This window comes from Xylocopa sonorina, chromosome 1 (assembly GCF_050948175.1).
Source record: "Xylocopa sonorina isolate GNS202 chromosome 1, iyXylSono1_principal, whole genome shotgun sequence".
Classification (NCBI taxonomy): Eukaryota; Metazoa; Arthropoda; class Insecta; order Hymenoptera; family Apidae; genus Xylocopa; species Xylocopa sonorina.
The window spans coordinates 14,398,217-14,425,615 of record NC_135193.1 but is presented as its reverse complement, the minus strand read 5'-3'; the positions used below and the strand labels follow the sequence as shown (position 1 = coordinate 14,425,615).

Below are 27,399 nucleotides of genomic sequence, written 5' to 3'. Positions count from 1 at the left end.
GAACAGTTCCATCCGATCATCGACGTGTTTACGACACCATCCGCAAGAGCGCCTCGTTCACTTTCTCTCCTGGCCAACTGCGCCCGACTTTTTCCCTTTACGACTCTTTCATTTCGATCATTTCGAGTTTCGTTCGTCCCACTAGAGTTACAGCTTTAAACACTTCTATGGCGTTGATCGGTAGTGTTCTTTGTTTTTTTTTTTTTTTTTTTTTAATAGTTGCGCGATGGATATCGAATATATCGCGGTCGTTTCACTGTTTTTACGTTATCCTCTATTTTAACGAGTGTTCGAAGACAGTGTCCTGGGCATAAGCATCCTTAATCGAGCGATTCCCACTGATCCAATTCATCTCCACGTTCGAACGAAGATCGATCACCAGTTCAGTCCCTGTCCGCGGAGTTGCTCCGCTAGCTCTCTCACTTTCTTCGCTAGACCGTCGAACTCTATCGCGTCCGAATGTCTGAGTCGTCGCACGTTCCTATTCCCAATTCCGTTTCCCAACGTCTTACGGGCATTTGAAATCGGCGTGCCGTTCAGGATCGAAGAGTCGAAACCGAAATCGATAGTCCTCTTCGTCCAACGGAGGAGGCGTACGTTCCACCTTTCACTCGTTCCGCGTACCGGAGCGCGTGTACATCGAAGCCACCTTTTAACAATCGCACGTCCCCCGGCCGTGCCGAGAGAGAGACATCCGCGTGGTTCCAAAGAAGGGAACAGTCGATCCGAGCGAATCCACGAGGTGGCCAGCCGGTGAATTTATTCGCCGTTCCCTCCGCGCGTCCACCAACGAATTAAGATTGCACGAGAGCGCGGGCTGCCAGTTGGGATCGACGTGGACGTTGGCTACCTGCTGATCGATGATTTCCGAGAAATCGATCCTGCTCTTGACGCGTGCGTGATCCCGCAGGGAACCGTGCGGGCCTCAACAACTCCACCCCGTCCGCGTTTCGCTTCACCTGTTGTGCGAACGCGGGCAGACTCCTGCTCGCCCTTCTAATTAGGCCGCGGACGGATCGCCTCGGGACGGATTTCGGTCACGTTTTTGGCGCGCAGCCCCGTTTCAACGAGAAAGCCCCTCGTGGCCGCTCGACGGTTTTCACGACGACTCTCTTTGACGCGTGCGATCCCATAGGAGGCGGCTCGTACGAGCAGCGACGTAGCACTTGGCGTGAAGCCTCAGGTGAGACGCCAGGTGGGCACCGGGAACGACGACGGCCTCCTCTCTCTTCACCTTGCCGGGGCTCGCCCCACCTGCGAGCTACGGGCAAGGTTTACGGCGAACAAGAGGATTCTTGATCCTTTCGGGCCCGCTTAGAAGGTCGAGGCGCCTCTGCAGGGTTCGACGATCTTTACCAAGCGTCACGCTGCACGCGCATTCCCCTTCGATCCCTGCTTTATCGATCCTTCGTCGCCGATCCTCTCGAATCGGCGATTAACCACTGCTGATAACCCAGGCTGGAGTTGTTACTCGAGTCAGACTTCGAGGCGAGGTTCGAATAGTAATGGGATCGTGGATCGAGGAATCGAGAGTAATTTGGTAATAACTTTTGTGGATTCGTAGTGTGATATGTTATGAGGTGCGTGTTTATGCGAGCAGGAGTTACTTCGTTTGCGATTGAAAATTTAGCGACGAAACGATCGCTGTAATATTCATTGCAAGGCTAAGGTATCTGTTTCTCGATGACGATTTCTACTTTATCGACAGTATTTAACTTATTTACACACATGCAAATTGTAATTTGTTAATTACAAATAACTTCTGTGATAGACGTAGATTTATTTACGAAATTATTCGCAACGCGTGTTTCGTTTAAAAATTCTTGGCTTATCGACCAGGTTCGATCAAATCTTTCGTCAGGATTGCGTACACGAACCGGATATTTTTCCATTTATTATTAAAATCGGTTATTAATATCGCGTTTGTGCGTATTTTTATACGTTACGTTGTTTCCCGTGTTTTCAATGGTTCTTTGACGCGCGCGGTCAACTTTGTTGTGCAACAGGGAAACCGGTTAGGGAAATTAATAAAGTTGCGTTAATTTAAAAAACGTCAAAACTTTCAGAGGGCTGCAACGAAATTCTCTTCTCGTCTTCGCGCATGGGAAGGGCTGGTTTGTAATATGAAAGCGTGCTTACTTCCAGGCGAGCAGTCAAGCCGGCGTTTCTGTAACACACATACACACAGCACTCTTGAGTCAAGCCTAGAGGGGTGGCTTCGTGAAACTGGTTAACAACAAAAAATGATTAACAACGCTACGTTATTTCTATAACACAATATCTTTCCATTAAGTTACGTTACTGATCATTTCTAACTGGACATTAAACGTTACGCTCTACGATTCTACGTATGGTAACACTCACTTCGCCTTTGTGCACAGTCTCGTTCACGTTCTTGGTCTGCATCATCTGAAACGTTAAAGAAATACGTACGAATAATTTTCTCTCCGTGGAACATTTCTAAAGCGAAATCATTTTTACTTGAAACGAGTAATAAGTTTCTGCGACATTAACCGATTTTCTTTTCAGCATATCTATATATTATTTATTCAATGCTTCGTCGCATCGAAACATGACCAACTACGGCAAACGCATAAAGTCGTACGTGATCGAAAAATACAGGTATCAGGTAGAGGGAATACTTCAATACCACACGAGACGGAAGGAAGAAATGCTCCCTAAGCTCAGCTTTCGTGGAATCGAAATACAAAATCCATGAATTTCTTCTGCGAACTATTATTCCGTGCCAGATGCACGCGTGCGAGCTGGATAAAACATTTCCACAATTATTTCGTCTTACTAGAATCAACTCATATATATATATTAAATTTCATATTCATTAATTGCTCGTTGACCAATAAATCTCCTCGTTTCTCCGTGGGACGCATCGTTCGTATCGCGACGGAAATAAATAAATAAATACACCAATAACTTCATGAATGCACGTGGAACGTGGACGCGGATGCTTCGATGAATCTTTGAAAATAAAGGTACGAATATTGGCTCTGTTTATCGTGTTCAGCGTTGCCTTCAACCGGATGGAAATAAAATGCATTTTCGATACGTTATACCGTACGTGTTCGTCTCTATTCCGAGGGCGGAAATGCAGTGAATGCTGGAGAAGAATTCGTTCGATACGAGACGGAAGAGACGGATCGTCAACATTAATAGATAATAAAATAGACATTTTCCGCGAGACGTATGTATCGTAGAGGAAAATTGGAGAATGCAGAAAAATTGTATCCGTGTCAACGCTATCGCGTTGCTATCGCATTGCTATCGCATTGCTATCGCAAGCAAGAAGGATATCACCGTAACCGCCCCTGCGTTTCCCATGAATGAGCGTTCACGGGGTTCATGAATCGCCCTGGCGGATCGGATCGTTCTCTCACGAGTAAACAAGACTACCAATCCGAAATCGTTCCAGAAGTTCCCTTAGATTCCGTGACCCGGTGCTATTAAGCGGTCGGGCATTTTCTCACGAGATGCCTCGCTCTAATTATATGTCTAGCCTGCTCCTGTAATCTACGGTTTTATTGCTAAATACGCCCGTCCCGGTGGACTCCAGGAAAACAGCCTAATCTATACGCCGTGGTCGATACTTAGCTGTTCAGGCTGCCGTTTCCTGCCAAGCGGATGTGTCTTTGAACGGATCCCGCGTGTAAGAAACACACCTTTGCAATTATGCCAAGAGCTGCGTCGGACGAACGAAACGACTCGTTTCGAGGTTTCTTCGACCCCTACGAGAAGCGCGTAGTTGAAAATTGTGTCGAATCTACCTCGTGTCCACCCCTCGGATTTTTTTATCGATATTTCAGATTATCTCGACGACAGAGTTTTCATGAGAATTGTTTTAGAGTGTCTCGTTCAAACGCGACCCTCCACGCGACTCTACAGATGTAAACGTTTTCGATATAGCTACAGGGTGGGTAACGAATCGTTGGCCAAAATCGTGTGCATACTGTTTCTCAGATTTCTCTGCTTTCTCTTCCGTCAGTTTGTCGCAAAATGAAATTACGTCGATGTCAATCCGAAGGATGCGATCGATAGGGGAAGGCTGGTGGAGGGTCGCTCGAGGGGCTGCTCGAGAGGGTGAAACCGCGCGCTATTTTTCAGTGTCCCGAGCATAGAATAGGTATGTAGATGAACGACAGGTTTTTGTACGAGCGGATAGACGCGTCGGTTCAAACTGTCCGTGGAGATCTGACGCGAGAGCAAACCAGAAATTGTCCAGTGGAAGCTGGCCTCTACCTGGCAACATCTGAAAGTGGAGAAGCGATATCGAGAACTGAAATTACAGAATATTCGTCGAATAATTTACAGTCCAGCCTGTGCTCCATCCAACGAGAACGAAAACAAAACAACAAAAAATATATCAATCCGCGTGGAATTCCCTATAGGAATAGAAGAGGCTCTCGAACGCACAGGCAGCCGGGCTGCGTGGCTGTTACATGTTCGATAATCGCTCGAATTGGTCGAACCCGTGTTGTTCTTGACAGGATATTCTCCATCGGTTTTAACCCTGGTCGATCCTTTCTCGCAGACAAAATAGAGGGAACGGAAAAAGAAGAGAACTCTAACGTTCGCCTCGATAATTTCGATCGAGAGCTCAAACTGTGCGCCCGTCAGCTTAAATAACGCGGCGGACGTCGATTTAAAAGCTCGTAATTGACGTGCACTCGTCTCAGACGTCGATAATTAGCATTTCCAATCTTTCTCGTTGCGCGGTCATTCGCGGGGATCGTTCGTAATACCAGGGCCAGGGTTTTCGCCGTTTCGTTTCATCGTTGCGATTTCGCGGCACGCCGGATTCGTACAAACGATCGAGCCTTCGAGCGCGAATCCTCGATCGCGTCATTACCATCGAATTTCAGTGGAGGAATTAAAGAAAAATCGCGGCAAATTGTTTCCAGAGCAGAGCATACGCGAGTAATACACTGTCGAGGTGTTTCTATTTCATATGTAAACTTGCACTTATGAATAACTCGAATTGGAGAACGTCAAGCTTTCACGCGTGATCGAAGCTTCGACGCGAACAAACTTGGACTTATGAACAACTCGAATTGGAGAACGCCAGGCTCAGCGATCCTCGTTTTGGTTACCAGCGACTATCGTCTATCGAGTTTCGACCTCTCGAGGCCGTGTTTGTGCCTGGAATCATAATTTCGATTGGAATGAAAATTCTCGGAAGAATCCCAGAAGCATTCCACGGAGTCCTCAATCGAGGATGTGCGATACGATCTACTATGAGGAAGCGCACCAGTCCGCTTGTCTGACAGACTTTTTCTTCTGCTTCGTCCTTTTTTTTAAATAAAACCAAACACGGAAATAGCTCGACGTTTTTGCAACGGCTCTCAGCAACGGTTCCTCGATAACGTTGGTTACCATATCAAACTGGTATCGAAGTGTACAGCGTAATATTTTCATACGATACTTGCCTCTCACAAAGGGTACGGTCGCTTTGTACATGTAAATCTTTGATCTCGATAATACGATTTCGCACGGAGAAGGACGACCGCGCGCGGGTTATCCGCGTCGAGGATTATCCGGATTTCTCCACCCTAAAAACGATGTACCAAATTGCTTAAGTTAGAAGCGGAACGTGTACAAAGCACTGTTCTTGCGACGCGAAAAGGTTTTTATTTGAAACTTCTTTTCTTCCTTCGATCTCGGGGCAAAATTGCAGAATCGAGTTGCACGAGTCGTTAATTAATCCAGCTCCTTTTGGAGCAGGAAAAATGATTGAGAAATTTGATACGTTATTAAATGAAAAACTTACTATTCTTTTCCCCTTAATTGCTTCTTCATGGCTAGATGGAATCGCGCGATTAACTACTATAATAGGGGATTTGTTATTCGTATGGATAATTCTGTTCATTTTTACTTTCTTCTACAAAGAACATACGCCATCGATGATAATACTCGACGATATTAACTGACTGAATGAACGAACAGATTTCTAACGGAATTAAAACAATTACAGGATGTAATTAAAACGATTGCAGGCTGGCTACCCTTGAGAATAATCGCTTTAATCCATTAATTACGAATGTATCGTCACCGGATCGCACGTAGCTACACGCGTGTAATTTAAATACTTTATGAAAGTGTACTCGATGGTATCGTACGATCGAACGAACGGAATCGTCTCGATGCGCCGTCTACAATGTACCGCGCTCTTCGAATAGACGCGAACGCAGGATAAATATTAATTACGTGAATTGATTTTGCAATTTGGTAATGCCCGCGCGTCTACTCGATTTAGTTACTAATATGACATAGTCAAATTGGTCTCATATTCGAAATTCCTCGATCGAACAGCAATTGCGGTACGCCTCGATTTACCGGATGAAATTATGTTGGCGTAACTGTTACTCCAATAAGTCACGTTAAACTATATGATACATTTCTGGGTGAATTCGGTACGAACGAACCTACGAACGCCCCCATACATCATTCAGCGTGCGTTAAATTCGCGATTACCGTTGCGGATAAATCGATAAACGCGTCTAAATCGCGCGATTGTCCAACCAGCAGAGGCGACCGCGACCCGTCGAAATTCCAAGTTTACTTAGCTCGCCCGGTTTCGAACCGAGAGCCCGAGGGTTTAAAACAGCCTAATCGGTTTTAACACTCCAACGGCTCGATCTAAATTAAAACGCAGCGAACCAGCCAACGGTAATTAGACAATCCTTGTGCACAACGAGCATCCATCGTTGTTGCATTCCGCCCTCTCGAAAACTCAATCCATTAAATGGCTGATAACCGCCCGCAAACCCATCTACCCGAACTTAATCTAACACGAGCCGATCGAGTCTTCGTCGGCTAATTAAATCGCTGGTAGACGCGGGTATACTCGTTAACGACGAATTACCGTGCGTATTTAATCGAAAAACTGCGACGTTCAACGTGTACGAGAGAGTGGAATTAATTTCCAGGTGCGATAGTTGGAGATTGTCAACAGAAGATTACTCGCGATAGCAGCGAGGATTAATCCTTACTTGGCCAGCGATAAAGTCGTCCGGGTCTAGGTACGAGTCACTGATATCCTTGGCACTTGGACGCGCATAATTTCACTCTATCGCGGTATCCAACCAAGCACTTTTCATCGAGCACTTTACTGTCTCACAGAATACCATCGAAACACGAACTCACGCGTTAACTACAACGTCACTCATCTACGTCAATGTTACGTGCTAATTGTAGGCAAGTGCAGTTAAAGATGAAAGGGCTGGTATAAAAAATAATGAACGCCCGCCACGTTGCTATCTTTTAATGCGCAGGACTGCCATTTTATGTTTTAGTGCGCATTAAAATGAAGTTAACTAAAGTACAAACAACGACAATACTTTGCTGAATTGTTACAATCGTATCATGTTACTTTACTCGTTACATTAACTTTAACGATCGTAAACTAACCGACTATCGTATCAGTGACATTAAACTGGTTAAATCGACTCGTCACGGATCACAGAAGAAACGAAAATGAATCGTTGAACAATTTCTACCGATCGTTGATCGTTCAACCCTTCCTTACGTACACCACGATCCCCAGCAATTTCGACGAACACGCCAGATCACTTTCGGAAAATTGAATCGTCTCGTTCCATTTTAACGAACGATCGCGGACGCGTCGATCGTCGAGGCGAGTTTTATTACCACGCGCGAGCCTCTTCGATTAATCGTTACCGGGGTCTCGATTAATCAACGGGGATCAGAGGCGAGGGGATTCGATAAAAGCGAGCGAAAGGGCGTCGACTGAACGGACGTCTGTCCAGGGGTGTTAACGACGACTCGAACGTGGAACGCGATGGAATAGATAGATGTTTTCGTGGATCGTTTCGCGCACTTTAAGCTCCGATCTGGTGAAGAGCGTTCGACGGATCGATCGATCGAACGCTGGGATCGAGAGGCACGTCGCGTCCAGGGCACGCGTCGTCACGAACTGACTGAAGAAACGACCACTACGAGAAGGGAGCTACCTCGCCGCGCGGCTTTCGGTTGAATTAAACACAAAGCCAGCTGATTGGTAGGTTGCTCGCGAGCCGAGGATCTTCCGGCCTTTTCAGGGAACCCGTCCTCTGCCCTTAACGAACGTAAACACACCTGTCGGATTTACTGCCGCTGGTGTGTGTTACCGTTGGCTTGCACGGGGTGCGAGTCGCATTCCTAACAGGTGTCGCTTGTCCGACTCTTTAGGGAAATCGGTTTACCGCGCAGTGGCTGTCTCGATTGCGCGAATTTATTTAGAACACACGTACGAACGGTCTCCAGTGGGATATCTGAAGCTCGCGACTCGCTGACTGGTATATGAAAAAAGTTATCGCGCCCGTACAAACGTGGGGATGATTCGAAAAATTGGAAATTACGGGTATGTGGGTTACGCATACAAACGAACTATTTATCCGATAACTTCGAAACTCGGTGCGTGACGAGCATGGGGAGCAACAGGAAGTCGGTCTCCCCCGTCGTAAATACACATCCGCGAAAGAAGACGCGTGAGGGGAGACGCCACCGCCGAGGATATCTTCCCTTTCATTCCAGAAGCACGTGAATGATTTTCCTATCGAATAAACCCAACCGTCCCGAAGAAGTGTCCCACTTCGTTCGGTACATATCGCGCACAGTGCCCAGGAAAATTCTGTCCCGAACTTCTGGGTAACACGGAACGACCGCCTCGAACTTTCTCACCCCCTGCTTATCGTTGTTCTGCTCGCCGTCAATTTGTACGCGCTAAGTGGCAGTGACGGAACGACCTGGACTGCGAACTCGAGGAATTACGTCTACGTAGGGTATGTGCCAACGTGGAGCGAAAGATCGAGTGTTCGTTATTACGTTATTGCGGTTCGAGCGATACGTAGCTCTCGGAAGACTCGTCCAACGCAGAGGAACACCTCCGAAACGCGCGATCACACATCCGCCGAATAACAGAGGCGACCACGATCGATCTACTCGGGGGGGGGGGGCTGCGAATCGTCCTTTGAAAATCTGATTCGATCTGGGTATTCCGAGTTGCGCTGGAACAATACACAGGCTCGCCGGGTCTTGATACGAACGTCTGGTTTATTGTTACAGCCGGATGGGTTCTATGAAAAATGGTGGAGATACGGAGAGAGCCATATTGGGAGCCGAGCCATAATGGAAACACCCATCCCGTCCATGTATCACGGTGTACACGTGAACACCGTGTATAAACATGAATCACCAGAGGATTCATTCGTCATACGGTGGCGGAAATTTGATTGAAAATTACTACCCAGCGCGCCCTTCCATTTCCTGTTACGAACCCTGTACGAATCCATCGGGTTCCGCGCGATCGTCTTTAACGTTCGCCGGAGTACGAGCGACCCTCCGCCGTTCTCCGTAATTCCAGCCAGCGACGGGGGACACCGCCAGGGGCGAGCAAGAAAAACTGTCGTTCGGTCGTCGAGGGAAAAAAAATGCAAAGTGCTCGATTAATTGGTCGCAGGTTGTATCGCGGGAGGTTAACGCGGGGAGGGAGTTCCGCTGGCGGACGGGGTTCAGAAAGGGAAGACCGAAAAGACACGGGGGTGGTTCTGACTGCGCATGTGCGTTCTCGACCTGAGCACTTGTTACTGGTGGCTCAGTCTCGGCTCGTCTGGGCTAAAGGCAACACGGCCGCGCGAAGGCATCCCCCGTGACCGATCCGGAGCCCCGGGAGCCGTTCTAAACATAGAAAACGGGATCGCGTTCGAAAATCGCGGCAGGTAGGAACGCCAGATCCTCGAGAGCGGGCACCCTCGATCGTCGATTGGCGCGGATGAACCGCCACCGTCGCCGGCAGCCATCCGTGCACGCGAGCTACGCACGCAGCTGGGACACGCGGGGCGGAAAGAGCCACTCCAGGCGCAAGAATGCGTCGCTGAAGTAATACGCGCGCGGTAACGACAACCCCTCGTACCTCGTTCCCGTGTGGCCAGAGATGAAGACAAGGGTGCAGGGTGCACCAGCGCTCCGCTGACAGAACAAGAGAGAGACCCCGACACCAACGAGAGGGCAGCGTGGCCCGCGGCGTATAAATCGTGTAAATCGATTCGGTTGACAATTCGAACACGCGACGGTGCCCGAAGGAGAGACGCGTTTCGTCCACCAGGTGATTCATCCAGTTACTGTTTCCGGTTACCTTTTTATCGTCGATCGAGAGGGGAGGATTCGATGGTGGACACCGCTTTACCTTTATCCTCGCCTCGTAAATCTGTACGCGAACCGTTCCTTCGATTATCGACTCGTTGATTCGTCGTAAACCCAGTTTCATCTCTTCTCGCGTTAACGTCGAAGAGGCGAGCGTATCGTGCGAGAACATTTTTTGTTCTGTCGCTGTACGTTGGAACGTTGATGTTTCTGTACGCGTTACACGTTTTTCCGTGTTGATTTCTTTTTATATTTGTTCCTGTGTCTGCACGCGCGTCCCGTTCGCTTTTCATTCGCGGCGAAACCGACGAGAACGAGCGGTATTTCGCGTTTCTCCTTTAATTTTCGATGCCACATCGCCCTTGCTTTCGCTCGGATGTACGTGCGTGGCGTTTATCTTGTTGTTCTCCTCGCTCGACGCTAAAACAGCGTTAACGGAAACGTTAGAGCAACACGCGAAAGGGAACTGCACTCGATGGAACGCATCGAGCTTCTCACCGCTTACGTTTAAAGGCTGTTCAACGAATAACACGCTGAATTCGTTTCGAATGCTTCGAGGCTTTAGGTTCTTCCGCCTCGCGTCGTTGCCTACGCGAGGAAGCCTTGTCTTTCATTACAAATTCGCTGTTTTTTAATTATATCTCGATTCGTTTTCGCTTTTTCTTGCCTCCCTTTTAATTTTCACCCTCGTTACCCGAGCCCTGCGCTCCACCAAAGTTCCGCACTTTTTTCCATCGAAGAAACGAAAGTTTCGCACGAACTGCTTATTCATTCCTCTCGTTTTTCCTTCCCAGTTATTCCCTCCCCGTTTCAACCCCGGCGACCAATCTCCTTAGGAATCTTGCATTTAAATTATGACACGAGTCGTTACAAACTTCCAAAGTTAACGATAGGATTATTCTTCTGTGCCGTACATCCTGCTACAGTTTGCATACTTCCCCTCGCGAGGTCTAACGTGGATTCGAATACTTGAAATAGCAGGCTGTTACTTAACTCCACCATCAACGTGCTCTTCTTCGCTCGATAAAGTTCTTTAATTTCGAGAGGATGGATCGAAGCAAAGTTAACACTCTTTATTATCTGAACAACATTGCCCCGGGGCTAACAATTTTCTGGTCTATTCCGTTTCGTTGTTTTATTCAGCTGTGCCTCTATGCGTTTCCGACACTTGTGTACCTTTCCTTTCGCGTTAAACGTTTTACAATGCACTCGATTCGCTCGTTCTACAATGCACGCGCGGCACAGCTCTGATCTGCGCGTAAATAAAACGTGGAGAGAGGGAGTATTGTGTAATACGTATAGGGAAAGAAAAATGTTTATTGCGTTCGACTTGTCAAATTCTGTGCAACGTATTGCTGCGCGTTTGATTAATATACGGATGTATATTTGTATAGGATCTTTAATTTTCTCTGGCGTACGGTTGATTTCACGACAATCGCGGCACAACCGAGCAATGGATGATTCCCCGCGCGGAAGTAATTCGAAAATGCAAAACAGAAATTAAATATTCCGCCCATCTCGAGCGGCCAGTGAATCTGAAATTATTTAAAATATCAAATATGCATGTCTCGCGGTTTTAAATATTCATTGCACTCGCAACGATTAATTTGGAGAGAAAAAAAAATTATGGCTACCTATGTTACAAACACCGTGAATAACTACTGATACCTTCGTACTGTCAACGATTCACCCAATAAAAACAATCCCTCGAGTGTTCCCTTCCTTCTCCCTTCACTCGACCAACGAACCAAAGTCCTCGACTAACTCGACTCGCCCTCAATTCACCGTCGATGCCCGCCATCGTTTCTTCCGTCGACAAATCGTTATCGTTACAGCTCGCTCTGACCAGAGAAATGTTCCATTCATTTCTTTTATTCTTTTGATCGCTTCAGCAGGAAAATTTCGACGGAGCTTGATGCCCGGCGAACGGGGAAGCGCTCGAAAAGGGCTTAGCGACGAGGATCCCAGCGAATTCAGTAAATCAATCGCGGCTCGTTGTTATTCGAATTGGACCCGCGGCAAAGCGCGGATAAAGCGTATCGAGGATAAAGAACGCGCGTCGAGTTAAGTCCATAAATGATCCCCCATGAACGGAACCGATGTTCCACCTGGACTTTGAACGAGGAATTACCGAGGACGGGGACCAAAGGATAAATGGATTCGAACATTCGACGACGATAGCCTGGAATGGAACGCCGGTGATCGAACGCTTCGCTGAACACCTCGATCGCTCGTAAAGTGGTAGAACCGTGAACGCGCATAATTAGTGACTAACCGCGAGGATTCCGACGATTTTTCTTCTCCAACCAGCCGCAGGTCGTCCGAGGACAAATTCAGTGGTACGTCTCGACGCGAGTGATTCGATCGGATTGATAGCGACTCGATTAAAGTTGCTCGTTCGTTTCTCCGTTTCTTTGTTTTCTCTCTTCGCTTCTGTCGATCCGATTGCGGGGTTCCTGCGGGGTGTCGATTCGTCCTCGACGACGCGAGGTCCAAGATTAACAAGGCTCGACTCCTGACTCGCACGTAGACGAAGAGGACGGAGTGTGTTTGGTGGTTCGTTTTGCTTCTTTCATCCCTACCGCGACAGAGAACAACGGATCGCCTCGAAATGGGCTGCGAGCTTAGCAAATTGGCGACCCCAAAGGCACAGAATCAAACTACCACGGAACCAAACGCGACCACGGAGGCCAACCCGACCACGGACCCACGGCTACCGTTGACGGCGAAGCAGAAATACACCGTTATGGCCAGCTGGAAAGCCATCTCCAGAGAGCTGGTCGCGACTGGCGTCTTCATGCTCATGAGGTTCGTAATTGTTAACATTACGTTAAACGTCCGATGGGATTGTCGTGGAATTACTAAGAATGACGTGGAGTAAAGCGCGCGTAGAGCTCGCTGATTCCACCTACGGCTTTATCGCCTAGCGTTATTTCCTTTGGCCTCGCGAAAGACGTTATCAATCTTAGCCCTTGAATTCCACGCTAATGACTTTAGTTGCGCGCGAACGATACGCCATTAAATTTCGCGGTGCTTCTTAGCGCGCCGCGTCGTCGTCTCGTCGCTTGATGAGAGTCAGCCATTTTTTTTTTTTATTCATCCCTCGAAGCACAGATTCACCGAGTCATTTCCACGATTCCGTTGATTAACGTTACGCTTGTCTCCGGGTCCACTTCGAGATGTGATTTAGAAGATTCAAGAGGTCGCGTCGCGAAGATATTCAAAGTATTCCGCGTAAACAAGTTGACGATTTACGACAGAATTTAATTTCTCAAGACAAATTCTGTCGAGGGCCATAAAAATCGTACCGCTCCCCTACAACCCCTTGGAACGGTTCGCGTTGAACGAAACAGAGGCTCAAACAATTTCTCAGAATTTCGTTAACTGGCACGTATTATGCCATCTTAATGAGACGATCCTCGGATTACGTGGATATCCCGTGGAAATAGGTACGTACTCGATAAGGTACGAGGTCTGCCACCGTAACCACGGTATCCAAGAAAATCAGTACCCGCGGGGCTGGTTTTATCCACCTTTTTATCCAATTACGATATCCGTACTGATGCACAATACCATTAAATGCGAATAGACTTTAATCTAGGTGGAATTCAGAACGTATTAACATTTCCTCTGAGAACAGTGTGAAAGATAAACGTGGTAACATCGACGTAAGAATAATTATTGTTATTGTTTACCTGCTTAAATCGCAGCGAGACGCGGCAATTAATTCTAATACTAATCGTACCGTTCATTTTGACGAATTACTATTCAAGGGGTTACTCTCAGTAAGATTTCCATTAGAAGATAAATAAATAAACTGCAAATTTATCAATAACGAATCGCTTAATATATACACGCACTGTATAGAAATTTAGATTGCAAGTAGAATCGAGAGAAATATTTTCTGACGAGGTACACGCTACTCTCTAGCTCCTCTATAACTCTCGATTCCAAAAGCTTCTGACAGCCGTCGTTCTCAGTCACGCAGGACCCCGCAGAACTTCCTTATTCGATTATTCAGCGTTGTTAGCCAGCCCAATTTTTTTCCGGGGATCCCTCGCCAATCCCAGCTATAAGAAATCACTTCTCGATTCTAGCGTGGAACCACATTCGGGGTAATTTCTTGTGCGAACCATAGCCCATGGAAATGGCGTACACGTACGTCCACGTATTGCGCCAGCCACCGTCACACGCCATTACGCGATTAGATGATCGTTCAGGCTACTCCTGAGTACGTTATCAACGTCGAATACAGGATCGAAAGGACACGATATTTATCGATTCCTCTGCATCCGCTACTTCTTCCGCCACCGTTTCCATATCGTTAATGAGACGTAAGATCGTAGCGACCAGACTCGAAGTATCTCGATACGAGATCTACTGTCACAAGTGTACTTAATGCAAGCAAAATTCCATCAAGAAGCATACCAAGCACTTTTCAACTTTATGGTATTAATTGTGTAATAAACTCTACGATATTAGGTCACGATTCGTTAATACGAGCAATTGTACAGGCGTCAGGAATTATAGGGGTGTGAAATTTGATACGCTCAAGGTACCTTGATTAAATTCGAAGGCGAGTGTCCGATCGTTTCAAAATTAATCAAGAACCATTATAAAAATATTCAAATAACGTTGAACAACTCGCGAAACGATAAAGTCAGCAAGCATGCATCTCACGGTGTTTGCATCGCCAGCTTCTAATTATCAAAAGCAGAGGCAAACAATCGTCTTTGTCGAATCAGACGGGACGCGTAAAATAGATAGGGGTGGCTGTCATCGTTCAGGATCTGTCACGGTTCACCGATTCCTCCGGTTCGAACGATTGTCTCGCGCGCGATGAAACGTCTACCTTCGCGAATTCTCGTCTCTTCGACGTGGCAGCGTGCACCCCTTTAATTATTAGCGAGTGATCGACCATCGCACCCTCGCGTCACCTGTACTCGATATCATCCATCCTCGCGCCGTTTCAACGCGTCTCTCTGTCGTTGATCATCGAAACCGAGGCACAACACGGAACAAACATAAGGCTGGAATCGCGTTTCGCAATGGAGAGCTGAATTATTCGATCGACGACTGATAGAATCGCGATGTTCCTTTATACGCGCGGAGAGCTTCGTGGAAAGAGTGGCTGTACGGAAAATTACTAATTAAACCGTCTCGTTTTGCGCTTCAAAGGTACTCGTGGCAACGTAGATCGAACCATTCGGTAACTGATTAAGATATCTAAATGCTACGGGCAGAGCATCCATGCAGGAGATTACATTAACTCTGTCGATATGGAAATTAACGAAGATTATTATTATTCCAATTGTAATCCGGTAGTTTTCAATAGAATTGCAGATCGATCTCATAGAACGAGACTTTTGACGGTAATTAAATCGGGTAATCGTTTCTCTCCTCTGTCCCTCTTCTTTTCTCGTTTTTTTTTTTTTTTTTTTTTTTTTATTTTATCTGTCGACAGATACTAGACTCTATCCCCAATTTTTCTCTGTCAAACACACGCTACGCCTCTTTATCCGTCGGTCTGGCTCTGTTCATCGAGGAACAATAGGTTCCTAGATATTGGCGTATAATAACCGAGCGTAATTGGCGCATTTATGTAAGTCCCGCGTAGGACTCGCGGGAAGAATGGTCGTTTAAAGATTCGGTGGGTTGTCCGAGAACTCGAGTGGGAAATGAGGAAACGACACGGCAGGATTTTCCGTCGAGCACACTGAAAAATCTATGGCCAAACTGTACGATTTGCCGTAGGCAAATATAGTTTCGACTGAACGCTGTTATTATTCTTATCATTATTTATCGTACCATGTCGTAGTGACATTAAGTCCCACTCGAACGCTCTATTGATTTTTAGCTATTGTTTCAGAAGTAGCGTTAGACAATTGCCTTTTGTGTCCCATTAACGGCGTTTCAGAGCAAATGCAGACGCTACAGGTGTTTTGTGAATTTTCAATATAATTATACTCGCGGAGTATAACATAGCGAACGGCGATGTCGTAATTGTTCTTCGTTTCGCGATTAATTCAAATAATAAATGTTGTCCTCTGGAGCTTGATATTCGTCCGTGTGGCGCTGTCCAAACTTATTTAGAGGTCCTAGAAGAATTCATTAAAGCCTCGCCGTAGAACAGTCGAGATGCATAAATTAGACTGTGTCCCCCTGCAAAGCACGCAGGAAATGCCAACTCTGATTAAAGCGTGATAAACATGTGGGATATTAAACGTTTCGAAGCACCCTCGAAAAGCGTATCACTGAAATGAGAGACAGAGAGCGCTTCTCCGCGTACACTTTTAGACAATTTTGCGCACGTGAACCGTGTGTCTGATCCCGTGTACCATTTATAAGAGCGGAATCGATAATCCAGGTAAGAGTTAGACCCCGAATTTCCATTAGAACACGACATCCAATATTAGATTTTACCTGCACTCGATGCTCCACCTCCCTTCCGCCCTTAATCAATTTGACGCTTGGCTGAAATTCGCGTGCGCCACCAAAGCGACACCCTCCCCGTGTATTAATTTATCCGTCGATTGATTTCTTGAAATTTCTAACAGCTCAATCGTCATCGCGCTATCTCGCGATGATCGTGTAACATTTGAATGGAATCTAAGTGTAATGTTCAGCGTAGAACGAGTGACAGTAACGAATGGCTACGAGCGAAAATTGCACGATGCTCGATGAACACGTCGCAATTGAACGGAACGTAATTTATAATCAACAATTATCCAGTAATTTAGACTGCGAATAATAACGACGATTCTAATTGATAATTGCGTTTAGCGCGTAATAGAAACAATCAGAGCGTTGCGCGTACGCGCTGACAGCTACGATTTATTAGATGCTCGCGTGAGGTAAAAGTATGACAGCGGAATTCGATACTCGCGATTTTCGAATTTCAAACTCCGCTCAAGATAGCGAAAGAAACATCGATGTGGCTTGTTCGCGTGTAAAAATAGCTCGATTCTACTTTAGTTTTTCATCGCGAAGCCGACATTGTGGCACGGACGGTATGTGTGCCGCGAATCGAACGGAAAAGGAATATTCTCGTTATTAGTTTATGGGAAGTCTCGACACGGTCCAATTGGATAACCATTACATTCGAGTGACGAGCGTTTCCCTGGACGGACGGACGGACGTTTGATTTAATTGAATCGTGCCTCGTCGATTCGCATCCGGGTGGTAATTAATATATTTAACTTCGTTTATATTAATTACGACACAAAAGTGGCGTCGAGGAACCAACGATACTTTTCTACGTTTGTTTGAAATTAATTTACGTCACTTGTATCCGCTAATGGGTATTAAACGATATCGTCGCTCGCGCGCGTTCCGTGTTGGAAAATAATAAAAATCTATGGAGCTTAGTTAGTAATAAACACGACGTCGAGACGTAAAGACACGGGGACAAGATAGGGAATCTAGGTCACGTTGAGATACAGCGTAAAATCGAAACGGCATCAGCTACGAGTATAAAAGTTTTACATACGTTTATTCGCGAGCAAGAAGGGAATCGATAGAACAGAAAACGCATTAGCGAATTTAGAGGGCTCCCGTTCGAATAGCGACAAATTGACGCCTGATGATGATTTCATCTACGAGCGTACGGTATCCTGCTAAGTAATAATTCGCCATTTATTTAATCGAAGATCGTACACGCGTGTGACCTTTAAGGCACCTCCGAGGACCCGTGTAATCGCCCGAGTTGCCAAACGCGCGCTTGGTTTCACTTCTGTCGTATGAATTGGAAAATTCCATTAGTATTTCATTAGTTTGAGAGACTATTGGAACGACTTAGCGAAAAGTACAGCGAGCGAGTAGAAAATGGGGGGTGCAGCGGAGGCGTGGACGCCATTAAAATTCCTCGCGCCAACTGAAGTCAGCTCTGTCGAGAATCACGAGAAAAATTAGTTTGTCGGGCGTGTCATGTGTCGATGGATCTGAATTCATTAGCCAGCCGTATATATAGAGAGAGAGATTTCCCCACGGCTTTCATCCGTCGCGAACAGAGTCCGCGATCAAAGTCTGCGACGAGTCGAAGCTGCGAATGCCAACCAACATACGAGGCGAACTCGTTCGAGGATGAATCGCCGATATATACGAGACTGGTCGATAGAAAGTTCCAACTGAAAAGTGGAACTGGTTACTTACTAATTTTATTTTAAAAAACGTTCCATTGGAATCAAGTGAAACAGCAGGTCCACGTTGTTCTGTTAAATAGGTTGAATTTATCGAAGTCGAGTGATTTGACTGATAAAGATGGCTACGTGGCAGGAACTCGAAGGAATATTTCGAGCGAATAAAAAAAAAGTGGTACCCGGCCACAGTATTTTTAAGTCGCAGTCAGTTAGTACTAATTACACCCTCGTTACCAATGTCGGACAGCGAACGATTCCATTATTCGCTGCTCGTTGGCTTGGTGCCGTTTTTAGCTTGCACGCGTTGACCTCTCGCTCTCCCTTAGCTCCTCCACCTTCATCTATCCACTTGTTACTGAATTATGAGATTGCTGATATTGATGCACTCCCGTCGTAACTAGAGCGTACGGGATATGCCTACAAAGGACTACCCTGAAATAATTTATCGTGGACCGAGGAGAAAACCAGCGAGACACGATCCACTCTCAGCTGATAATCAAGTGGGGGAACAAATTCAAAGTACGGATTGCCCGATAGAAAGAATCTCCACTTGGTTCGATCGTGTCCGTGAAAATTTCGGAATTGTAACGAGTAAATTAACAGGCGAATTAAGCGATTATCCGTTCACCCCGTTTTTCTATGTAAAGTAAACTAAAGCCTGTCAGACGCGGACGAGGAATTTCGAAAATATACCGTCAAAGTGAAGAAGTGTACTATATTAATTGTGATAACGCAAACTCGAGTCCATAAGCGCTTCATTACAAAATTGCAAAGTTTTAAGCTAAGCTATCGGATAAAACGTACAGTGCACCATCGACGGGGATGCAACCCTTAAAGCGTTAGATGCCTCGCGAGCTGTTGAACATTCTGAGAATGTTCTGAATTGTTCGACGAGCATCTAAGACAACGCTGTTACGTGATCCCCCTTTGAAAGACGCGACGGTATCACTGTGATTTCACAAAACGCCGAGCGAAATGCTGATATTTATGAAAACCGACTGACGAATGAATGAACTGCTTGAAATATATGCGAATAAAATCTAATTAAATCGGTCGGATTGAATTCCTGCGTGATTGATGAATATCTGCACGAGATCGCTATGCGTAGCATAAGGGAAACGTTACGCAACTGGTGCTCAGGAATTCTATAGCAACTTGTTATCGGAACATTGTAATTAAATTTTTCAGTCAGTGCGGAATTTCGGCTTCCACGCTATTGACGTATCGATTACAGGTTCGCGACGGTTCCTAGATCAAGCGAAAATGTTCGAAAACAGTAATATCGGTTGACAAATTTAACACGATACTTCTTGAAAAATTTGTATGTCGTAAATTCAGTATTTTATAGCATACCGTTAGCACCCTCGAGTTTAGGCAACTTGGTCTTCGAACGAATACTCCAGATCGTATCTAATTCTTGAATCGAAGCGTCCATTTCTTAATTTCGCGGAACGTTTCGAGCTTTGAGAATCGTGACGTGAAACGCGCAACGATCGTCGTTTTTCCGTCTCTATCCGGTTGTTAACGTACGTACAATGGACTTCCTCGTATTGGCATTTTCAGGCTGTTCAGGTGGCCGAGCGCAGGGATACCGCGCTAGTGGCTGTTTCTAGACGAATCAACGTGAAAATGAGTCTATCCCGTTTTTTCATTTTCTTCATGTCTCTCTCTCTCTCTCTTTCTCTTGCTGCTCTGTATTCATCTTTTTTTCCGCCAGCTTTCACCGGGACATTCTCCTTTTAATTTCGTCTCGTCCTTCTTCCATGCTCGTCCTTCTCATTGTTCCCTTCGCGATCCTTTGTTAATGAGTTTTCTTGTCCCCTCTCGACTCTCCCTTCGTCCCGTCCCTACCCGTCTATTTACGCGTTATTTACTTTTTTTCGTCGCTTCATTTTCTTCCACTTAAAATCACCGCTATCGCCGCTTCTCACGCGGCGTTCTCCACTCCGCCATGTTCTCCGATGCTCCCCTTTCGCGCGCGGTCATCGAGCTACGACTATCGCGTAACAAAATGGCGCGCCACGGAAGTCGCGAGCGATCGCCAACTTTAATCGTGCCCCGTTTAATTTCAATAGATCGAATCGCTGCTTTCGACTGGGACTGGAACAGAAATACTTCGCAGCTGTTTGTCAGAGCGCAATAGAGCGTATCACGATCTCTACCGTGAAACGTGAATGCGCGTACGTAGAGCTAGTCCGTATCGACTGAATAACATAATCAATCACGTAGCGACGTCGTATCGACAGTGCAGAAGCGTCCACTGTAAACCAAGACAGTTATGCCAACACAAAAATGGAAAGCACCAATGTCTTACAGTAAAGGGTAGCGATTTCCATCGATTTACGCGTTTCATTTCTTGTATTTCTAAATTCCTTCTTTTACACCGTTCGTCCGTTGCACGGCTGAAGAGTTACGGAAATTTATCACGTCGGGCACAAGCTGCTGACACAACTATTACGCGAAGCTGGCAATTTGCATGAAAGAACAGAGCGCGGCATTAGGTTGACACAAGTGCTTAGCCGTATCTAAATCTCAGGTACCCGCAAATACGTACCCGGTGAGAATTCGAGGGGCGAAGAGGTTGGTCGGCCATTAAACAGTTTAGGCGGAGGCACTTTATCCGGCAATAAACGGAAATTGGCAACGTAAATATTTCCCGCGGCTTAAGCGCGACTTTGCGACACGTTCGAAATAGCTGTTAGTGCGGGGGCCACCGCTGGACTGCATAAATGCAAATCAACCCGCGAATATTAGATTAAATCCAGTTGTCGACCGGGTTGTATAATATATTCGTTTTACAATTCCGATATTTCTGCCACTTATCGGAAAACAAATATTTCAAACGTCTTCTGTCTTCTAAGGAAGACGACAAATTTCAGAAATAAAGTACATACTTTAAGAAGGTAATTCTGTAAAATAATATTACGAATGCCTTTGGTCGGGTATAGGAACAGTGAATATTTTAATTTGAAATGTTAAATTATACGATTAAGACGATGTAATGTAAATATATGCATCGAGAATTATTCTAGTAGGATTTGTCGTGAGCTTATACGTGGAATTCTTGTCGTAAGTGGACAGAAACGACGATTAGGTTTCCACGACGCGAACATCCATTTTATCGATCCTCGATTCCGTCGTTTATTGGTCTAAAAACCACTCCGCGAACAGCTAAATTATGGTTACATTTATAGTCGGTCGTAGAGCCCCCGAGTTATCACGAGTTCACCCTCCCTGTCTCTGTTATAAATTCCGCGATAATGTTTCCTCGGTAGCCGAATTCGCGGAATATCGGATTAAATCGTAAGTGAATTCGAGTGAACCGAAAAAAACCAACCAGCGAATTTTTACTGGCGACGTTTCGATTTATGTTTCTCGCGCAAAACGGCTGCTTTTATCATCCCCCGAGCACCAGCCGTGCGAACAAGAAAATTACTCTAATTTCGTTCGAGGCGACGAATTTACATTTCGAGGCGATACCCTTTACGGGGAAAAGAAAACGCGTCCCGTTTTCGCGACGTTGTGCGATGAGAATTCTTTCGTCAGCGACGAGAAACGAAGAAAATGTTAAATATTTTATACCGCTACGCTGATGGGGAAATAAAACTGAGGATGGAACTCTGGGAGAATTGGATTAAAGCGCGGCATTTCGCGATAAAGCTGCTTACCATTTTTATTGAATTCGTGAAAAATGCACGCGCGCTACGCTGTCGATATATTAGAAATATCGTTTCGATTTAGTTCTCAGAATGTACGAAACGTGAGAGCGTTTCTCGATTGCGTGAAAAACGATTCGAAGTGTAACGCGTTGTGACTCGTACTCCAAAGATGAGTACGCTATACTTACACGCGGTGCCGATAATTATCGGCCAATGGAATCGCTTTGCACAAACGTATGCCGTTTAATAGGCAATCCTGCCATCCATCATCTATGATTGTGTCAAACAGATATCGCGTCCCGTTATCGTTCGCATTCCACTTCATCCTGCGCACCTTCGCCTATCCCTGTTTTAAATGTGAAAGGATTAAGCGGACGCGAATCGCTCGATACGGTTTCACCCTGCGCGGATATCCTGATGGTAAATCACTGCCCATAAATCGATCACGAAAAAAATGTTCGCAGCAAAGCGCGGAGGCACGATTGTGGTTTAACACAGACATTTGGAGAGTACATCGCGATGCGTTCTATCTAAATGAAGTTTATGTCTGATAAAATGAAAATATCTTCGTCACTTTAATTATCAATTACTCTAATAGTATTGATTTTCGATGAAGCAATTTTTTTATCCACATTTTCGAACGACAGGAAGTTAATCAGAAAAAGACGGTATTTATCAGTGATCGTGGTTAATTTTAGTATGTTGTAATAATAAATATCCAAAAATACCTCGTTGTATCAATGCGGATCGATATATTCCACCATGTACGTGCATTGGTGTAATTTTTATAATCAGTCCATTGATTAATACGTAAACTGTTTCGCCAAGACCAAGTACTGGGGCTTTTTTGTTAGGAAATTCGAAGAACGATGAAATTTTTGTCAATTTTTATTAATTGATCGACGTCAGAGAACGTGCCAGGTTTCTTGCACGCGACTTTATCGCAGCGATACAAACGAAAAACTGTTCTTTCCGATGCTCACTGGTACACCAGTTGTCGGATACGATCCATTCTCTTTAAGAGAGCACTGCATGCTCCACTTTCTCTATCGGTCAACCCAAAAAAAAAAAGGGGGAATCAACGAAACGAGTTTGACCTCTTCTGAAAATCTCACGCCACATCGTAGCTTCAGTCTCGCGGCTGTAAAAACTCGCGGAATTCTCCCTTCGTCGAACAACGAGAACCGATCGCGTGCCATTTCATTTCGAACTGTTCGAAGAGCGCGGTCGAAGTAACGAGAGCCGCGAAAATTCCCGATACAAACGGCCAGTTTCGTACGAAAATAGCCAGAATCGATTCGATGACGGAAGGCTTTAATTGCGGGAAATTTTCTTGATGGAAATTTTTACTCCGACGAACAACGAAGCGCCATTTGCTTCGCTTTTACCATTGCGATACGTTTAAGGGAAATTTAATATTTGCATCCAATGTATCGCAACAATTTTCATTCAATATCTTCAATATTAACGTAAAAGAATTTTTATTCTATCCGTCGCGTTTATATATATATATACATTAAACTGCGAAACCCCAAACCTCAAGGAATTCGTCTTATGTACAGTAATTTGGCGGATCGATTACGGAACATCAAAGTCAATAATTGCCTCTGAAGAGCAATGCGTGCCTGGGGGATCTTATCTAAGTCCTTTAATATTAGTTCTATTTATTCAGGAGATATCAAACGTAGATGCACGAGTACGTACGCGCACGTTACAAGTATGTGTACATATTATTTGCAATTATAAGCTCTAGCTATTTAAATTGCTCGTACCGCCGCGTACTTATTCCGTCAGCGTAATAGCCGTTCGTCTAGACGCGAATAAATTGGACTACACGTTAACTTGGAGATTCGATTCGACTGGAGGTTATTATCCGTAACACGTGACATTTATTACAACTAAATCCTTAAGCTCGTTTCGTCTACCAAGAGCTTGATAGACTTAGCCAGCTCTTAAAGTTCGCATTACAGATTTCAGCTGTTCAAGATTTTACGCTAATTCCCCGCCGTGTCATCCCTCGCCTCTTAGCTCTCCCTCGAGGACTTGAAAGGCGGCGCTCTACGTGCGGGAGTCGAAAAATCAAATCTTCCGTGTGGACGCGTAAAACAAACAGGGATAAAAAGAATTAATGGAACATGCATCGTCCATTCTATTTTCGATGGAATTGGGCTAACGCCAAAGTAAGCTCTCGCAGCCTTCGCTTTTGTTAACGGACTCGAGAGCGAAGGATTTACCAATCGCTGCGGAACGCACAGTGTGGGCAACGAATTTTCAAAGAAATTTCGATATTTCGTAGGAGAACTGTCGCGATCGTCATCGTACAACTTTGGGAAAGTTTCCAAGAGCGTGCAGAGCGGTATCGTAAAAGCTTTAATACCCCGAAGGCCAAGTTCAACATTCATGGCGCCCAAAGAATTAAAGAAAAACAAAGTACCTTTCCTTGTCGCTGCGTTTGTACTTAAATACGAGGAGAAACCTCATCGAGATTTTAAAAGCAAGCTTCTACCTCAATCTGCCAACAATACTTTTCGAAGAGTCGATATATTATCGCGCTATATGTTCCGTAGAAATGTTATGTTTAATTTTCTCAAACTATCATCCAGTGATTTGTATATTGTTGTTAAATTTCAGGCTGTTCGAGGAACACGAGGAACTGGTGCAAATGTTCTCGCGATTTCTCGACTTAAAAGCGAAAGAGGAATGCGGCCAACAGTTCGACATGGTGGAGTTGAAGAAGCACGCGGAAAAAGTGATGGCTGCCCTAGACGAAAGTATAAAAGGCCTGGATGACATGGATGTTTTCTTGACCTGTCTCCACCAAGTCGGAGCGACGCACACGAAGATCCCTGGCTTTAACGCGCAATACTTTTGGGTAAGTTCCATCGAGGAAACAATCGGAAAATTATCCGCTCCTTTTGCGACCCATCGATGCGATCTCTACGTACACGTGGACGATCAGCTCTATAAGATTAAATTTGCTTTTCACCGCGAAACGCATCTTCAATCGCAACGCGCGGCTCTTCGCGCGTTTATGCAAATTAGTATGCACAATATGCCGGAAACGCGTGAAACACGAACGGGACCATTTTCAATTCGAATCGAACGCGATTATCCATTCTTATAATTACTGAATTCGGCGCGGAGCAAACGATACAGCGCGACGGTTATTTGCGCACGAAATTCGTAAATTATTTCCAAGTTATTGACGAACGTCGATCCGATGGATTTCTGTACGTGGAATTAAAATTCGAGGGAAAGCGATACAACAATCGAACGATCGACCACGACCGATATTTTATATTCATGCGCTGCACGAGCGTAGAACGATATCGAAGATGCTTCGTTACGCGAATTTGTACGCTACGAAGAGTAAATCAACTGTACGCGTTGTTTACGCGGCGATGAGACAAATGAAAAACGAAATTGGATTAGATAAAAAATTCAGTGCAATAAAAAGGCGAATATTAAATCAAGGCTACGCACAAAAATTAGTGTTTTCGATATTTCAGATTGACAGATACACAATTTTAATTCTATTTTCTTTCTACCGTAATTAATCATGTCCCCCTCTGATACCGTGTATACAGAGTATTCAATTTCCAGCAGGAAGTATTACTTAATTGGCCAGCACACGAGGCGTCGTATCTTTTTACAATACAATTTATAGGCTGTGAAACGTGCAAAAATTACAGCAACGCCTTATTTAGCTTCCGTAATTCCAGCGGTGTACCTACTGTGACATTAATTTCCTGTTTACCCTGAACCTTGTTATTTGACGCAAAACGAGCTTTCGCAGCGATCGTTACAACGGACAGTATAACTTTCCTTCAACTAGGTACTCACTTAATTAATTTTACGTAAAAAATTCATCTATACTATCTGGTTTTCGCGTTAAAAATAATTGCAAGCTGACGAGCGATGATTTATTTATTGAACACGCGAAACGATCAAGAAAATCTCACCAAACCTTGCACAAGTGACAAACGTTGATACGCTTCGTTGTATCATTCTTTATTTCGATTAAAAACGTAACGATATCGTCGCTGTACCTTTAATGAATTTCATTTTCAGAAAATCGAGCAACCATTCTTGCAAGCCGTGCAGCAAACGTTGCAAGATCGGTACTCAGAGAACGTGGAGAGCATCTACAAAATAACGATCAAATTCATCATCGAAACGTTGATAGAGGGGTTCAACAAGGCTCAGAACAACAAAGCACAGAGCACCGCTGCCAATTCCTAGTCGTCTTGGTCGTAAAGGAACCGGAGAAGGTTTGCGGCTGATCGCTTTGTCCCTCGGGACTTATTAAATCTCCTGACGAGGAAAACGACGGGATACCAAAGTACGAGCGTGTCCCCTCGATCGTTCGTTCGTTAGAAAGAATCGCCGTTTCGCGGACGATCCGCGACGCGATCGCGACGATTTCGTAATTGTGCGACGCGTTCACGCGACGTACGACGTTCTTTTTTACAGGGGCACGAACCTGATGCCCGGATGGTTGGTTAGGTTTGAAATCTCTTTCCTTCGAGCGGGTCTCGGTCATGGGAAATAATTCGCGAATGACGTAGCTATGGTCATCGTATCGCGCGCACGGTCGTTTCGCGTTTGCGAAAATGGCCTTCTAAACGAGTCTAAACGATCGGAACGTGATTGCGGTTCGATAAACCAACATGGCCGTCAGAGAGAAATGAAAACTTTTGAGTACAGAAACTTACGTGAAAATGAAATTGGCTAAACTTGACACGATTCGAAATGGATATTATTAATTGTACCTTGTTTGTTGGTCAGGCTTTCGTTCGAAATACGAGGGATATTAGCAGTCTCGTGACCTTATTTCTCGTGACGCCATATTGGCTTCGATTAGGCGACGCTCTCTCCTGTGCAGTCGGTATAGGAGCGTCCAGACCTGTTTACGAGTTCGTGCTGTTGAGACAAGCGGCGAAACGAACCGTGGACTCTCTCGACGGCCAAAGAAGACGAGTAACACGTTTTCCCAGCGAACGTTTATTAGCCTCCAGCCGACGGAGGAGCTTCTTTGTGTGATTATTTCATTGGTACACTCTGAACCGTCGGGGTGGTATCGTTTCACGGGACGGTAAAAGGGAGCAAGTTAACAAAAATAGCGTTACGCTTGCCCTTCGCTTCAGCAAACTATCGATTATAGAATTTGAACGATGTAAATATGGCGGACACGGATTATTTCGAAATACTGCCATAGCGATTATTTACATTGAAAGGCTTACGTGGAACAGTTAGAACCGCTCTGATGGAAATCACCGAGCGGGGCCACGCTCGAGCCGAGGTACGCAAAAATTGTTTTACAGTTTTCGTTCAGCTTTGACGCGTAATGAACGAGTGGCTCAGAGAATTGAAGATATGACGGTGCTCTATCGCGGAATCGCGGTGCGAACACGTGCGTGCCCCGGTGAGCCAAATTGAAACGGGTCTGA

The 27,399-nt window shown here is 45.4% G+C and overlaps 1 protein-coding gene across 1 annotated transcript; it reads left to right on the top strand.

Annotated features, from left to right (window-relative positions):
* Nucleotides 1-12,725: 12,725 nt before the first annotated feature.
* On the top strand, nucleotides 12,726-26,247 carry LOC143425934 (neuroglobin). Its single transcript, XM_076899025.1, has 3 exons — nucleotides 12,726-12,960; nucleotides 24,581-24,821; nucleotides 26,021-26,247. Exons 1-3 carry the CDS (start codon nucleotides 12,764-12,766, stop codon nucleotides 26,189-26,191), a joined length of 609 nt encoding a protein of 202 aa, XP_076755140.1. The 5' UTR covers nucleotides 12,726-12,763; the 3' UTR covers nucleotides 26,192-26,247.
* Nucleotides 26,248-27,399: the final 1,152 nt, after the last annotated feature.

What these genes read in the sequence shown, in the direction of transcription:
- LOC143425934 (XM_076899025.1), top strand. Translation starts at nt 12,764, where the DNA reads ATGGGCTGCGAGCTTAGCAAATTGGCGACCCCAAAGGCACAGAATCAA. An exon ending in GGCGTCTTCATGCTCATGAG is followed by an intron (nt 12,961 to 24,580) that starts GTTCGTAATTGT and finishes GTTAAATTTCAG; the next exon opens with GCTGTTCGAGGAACACGAGG. An exon ending in TTAACGCGCAATACTTTTGG is followed by an intron (nt 24,822 to 26,020) that starts GTAAGTTCCATC and finishes TTTCATTTTCAG; the next exon opens with AAAATCGAGCAACCATTCTT.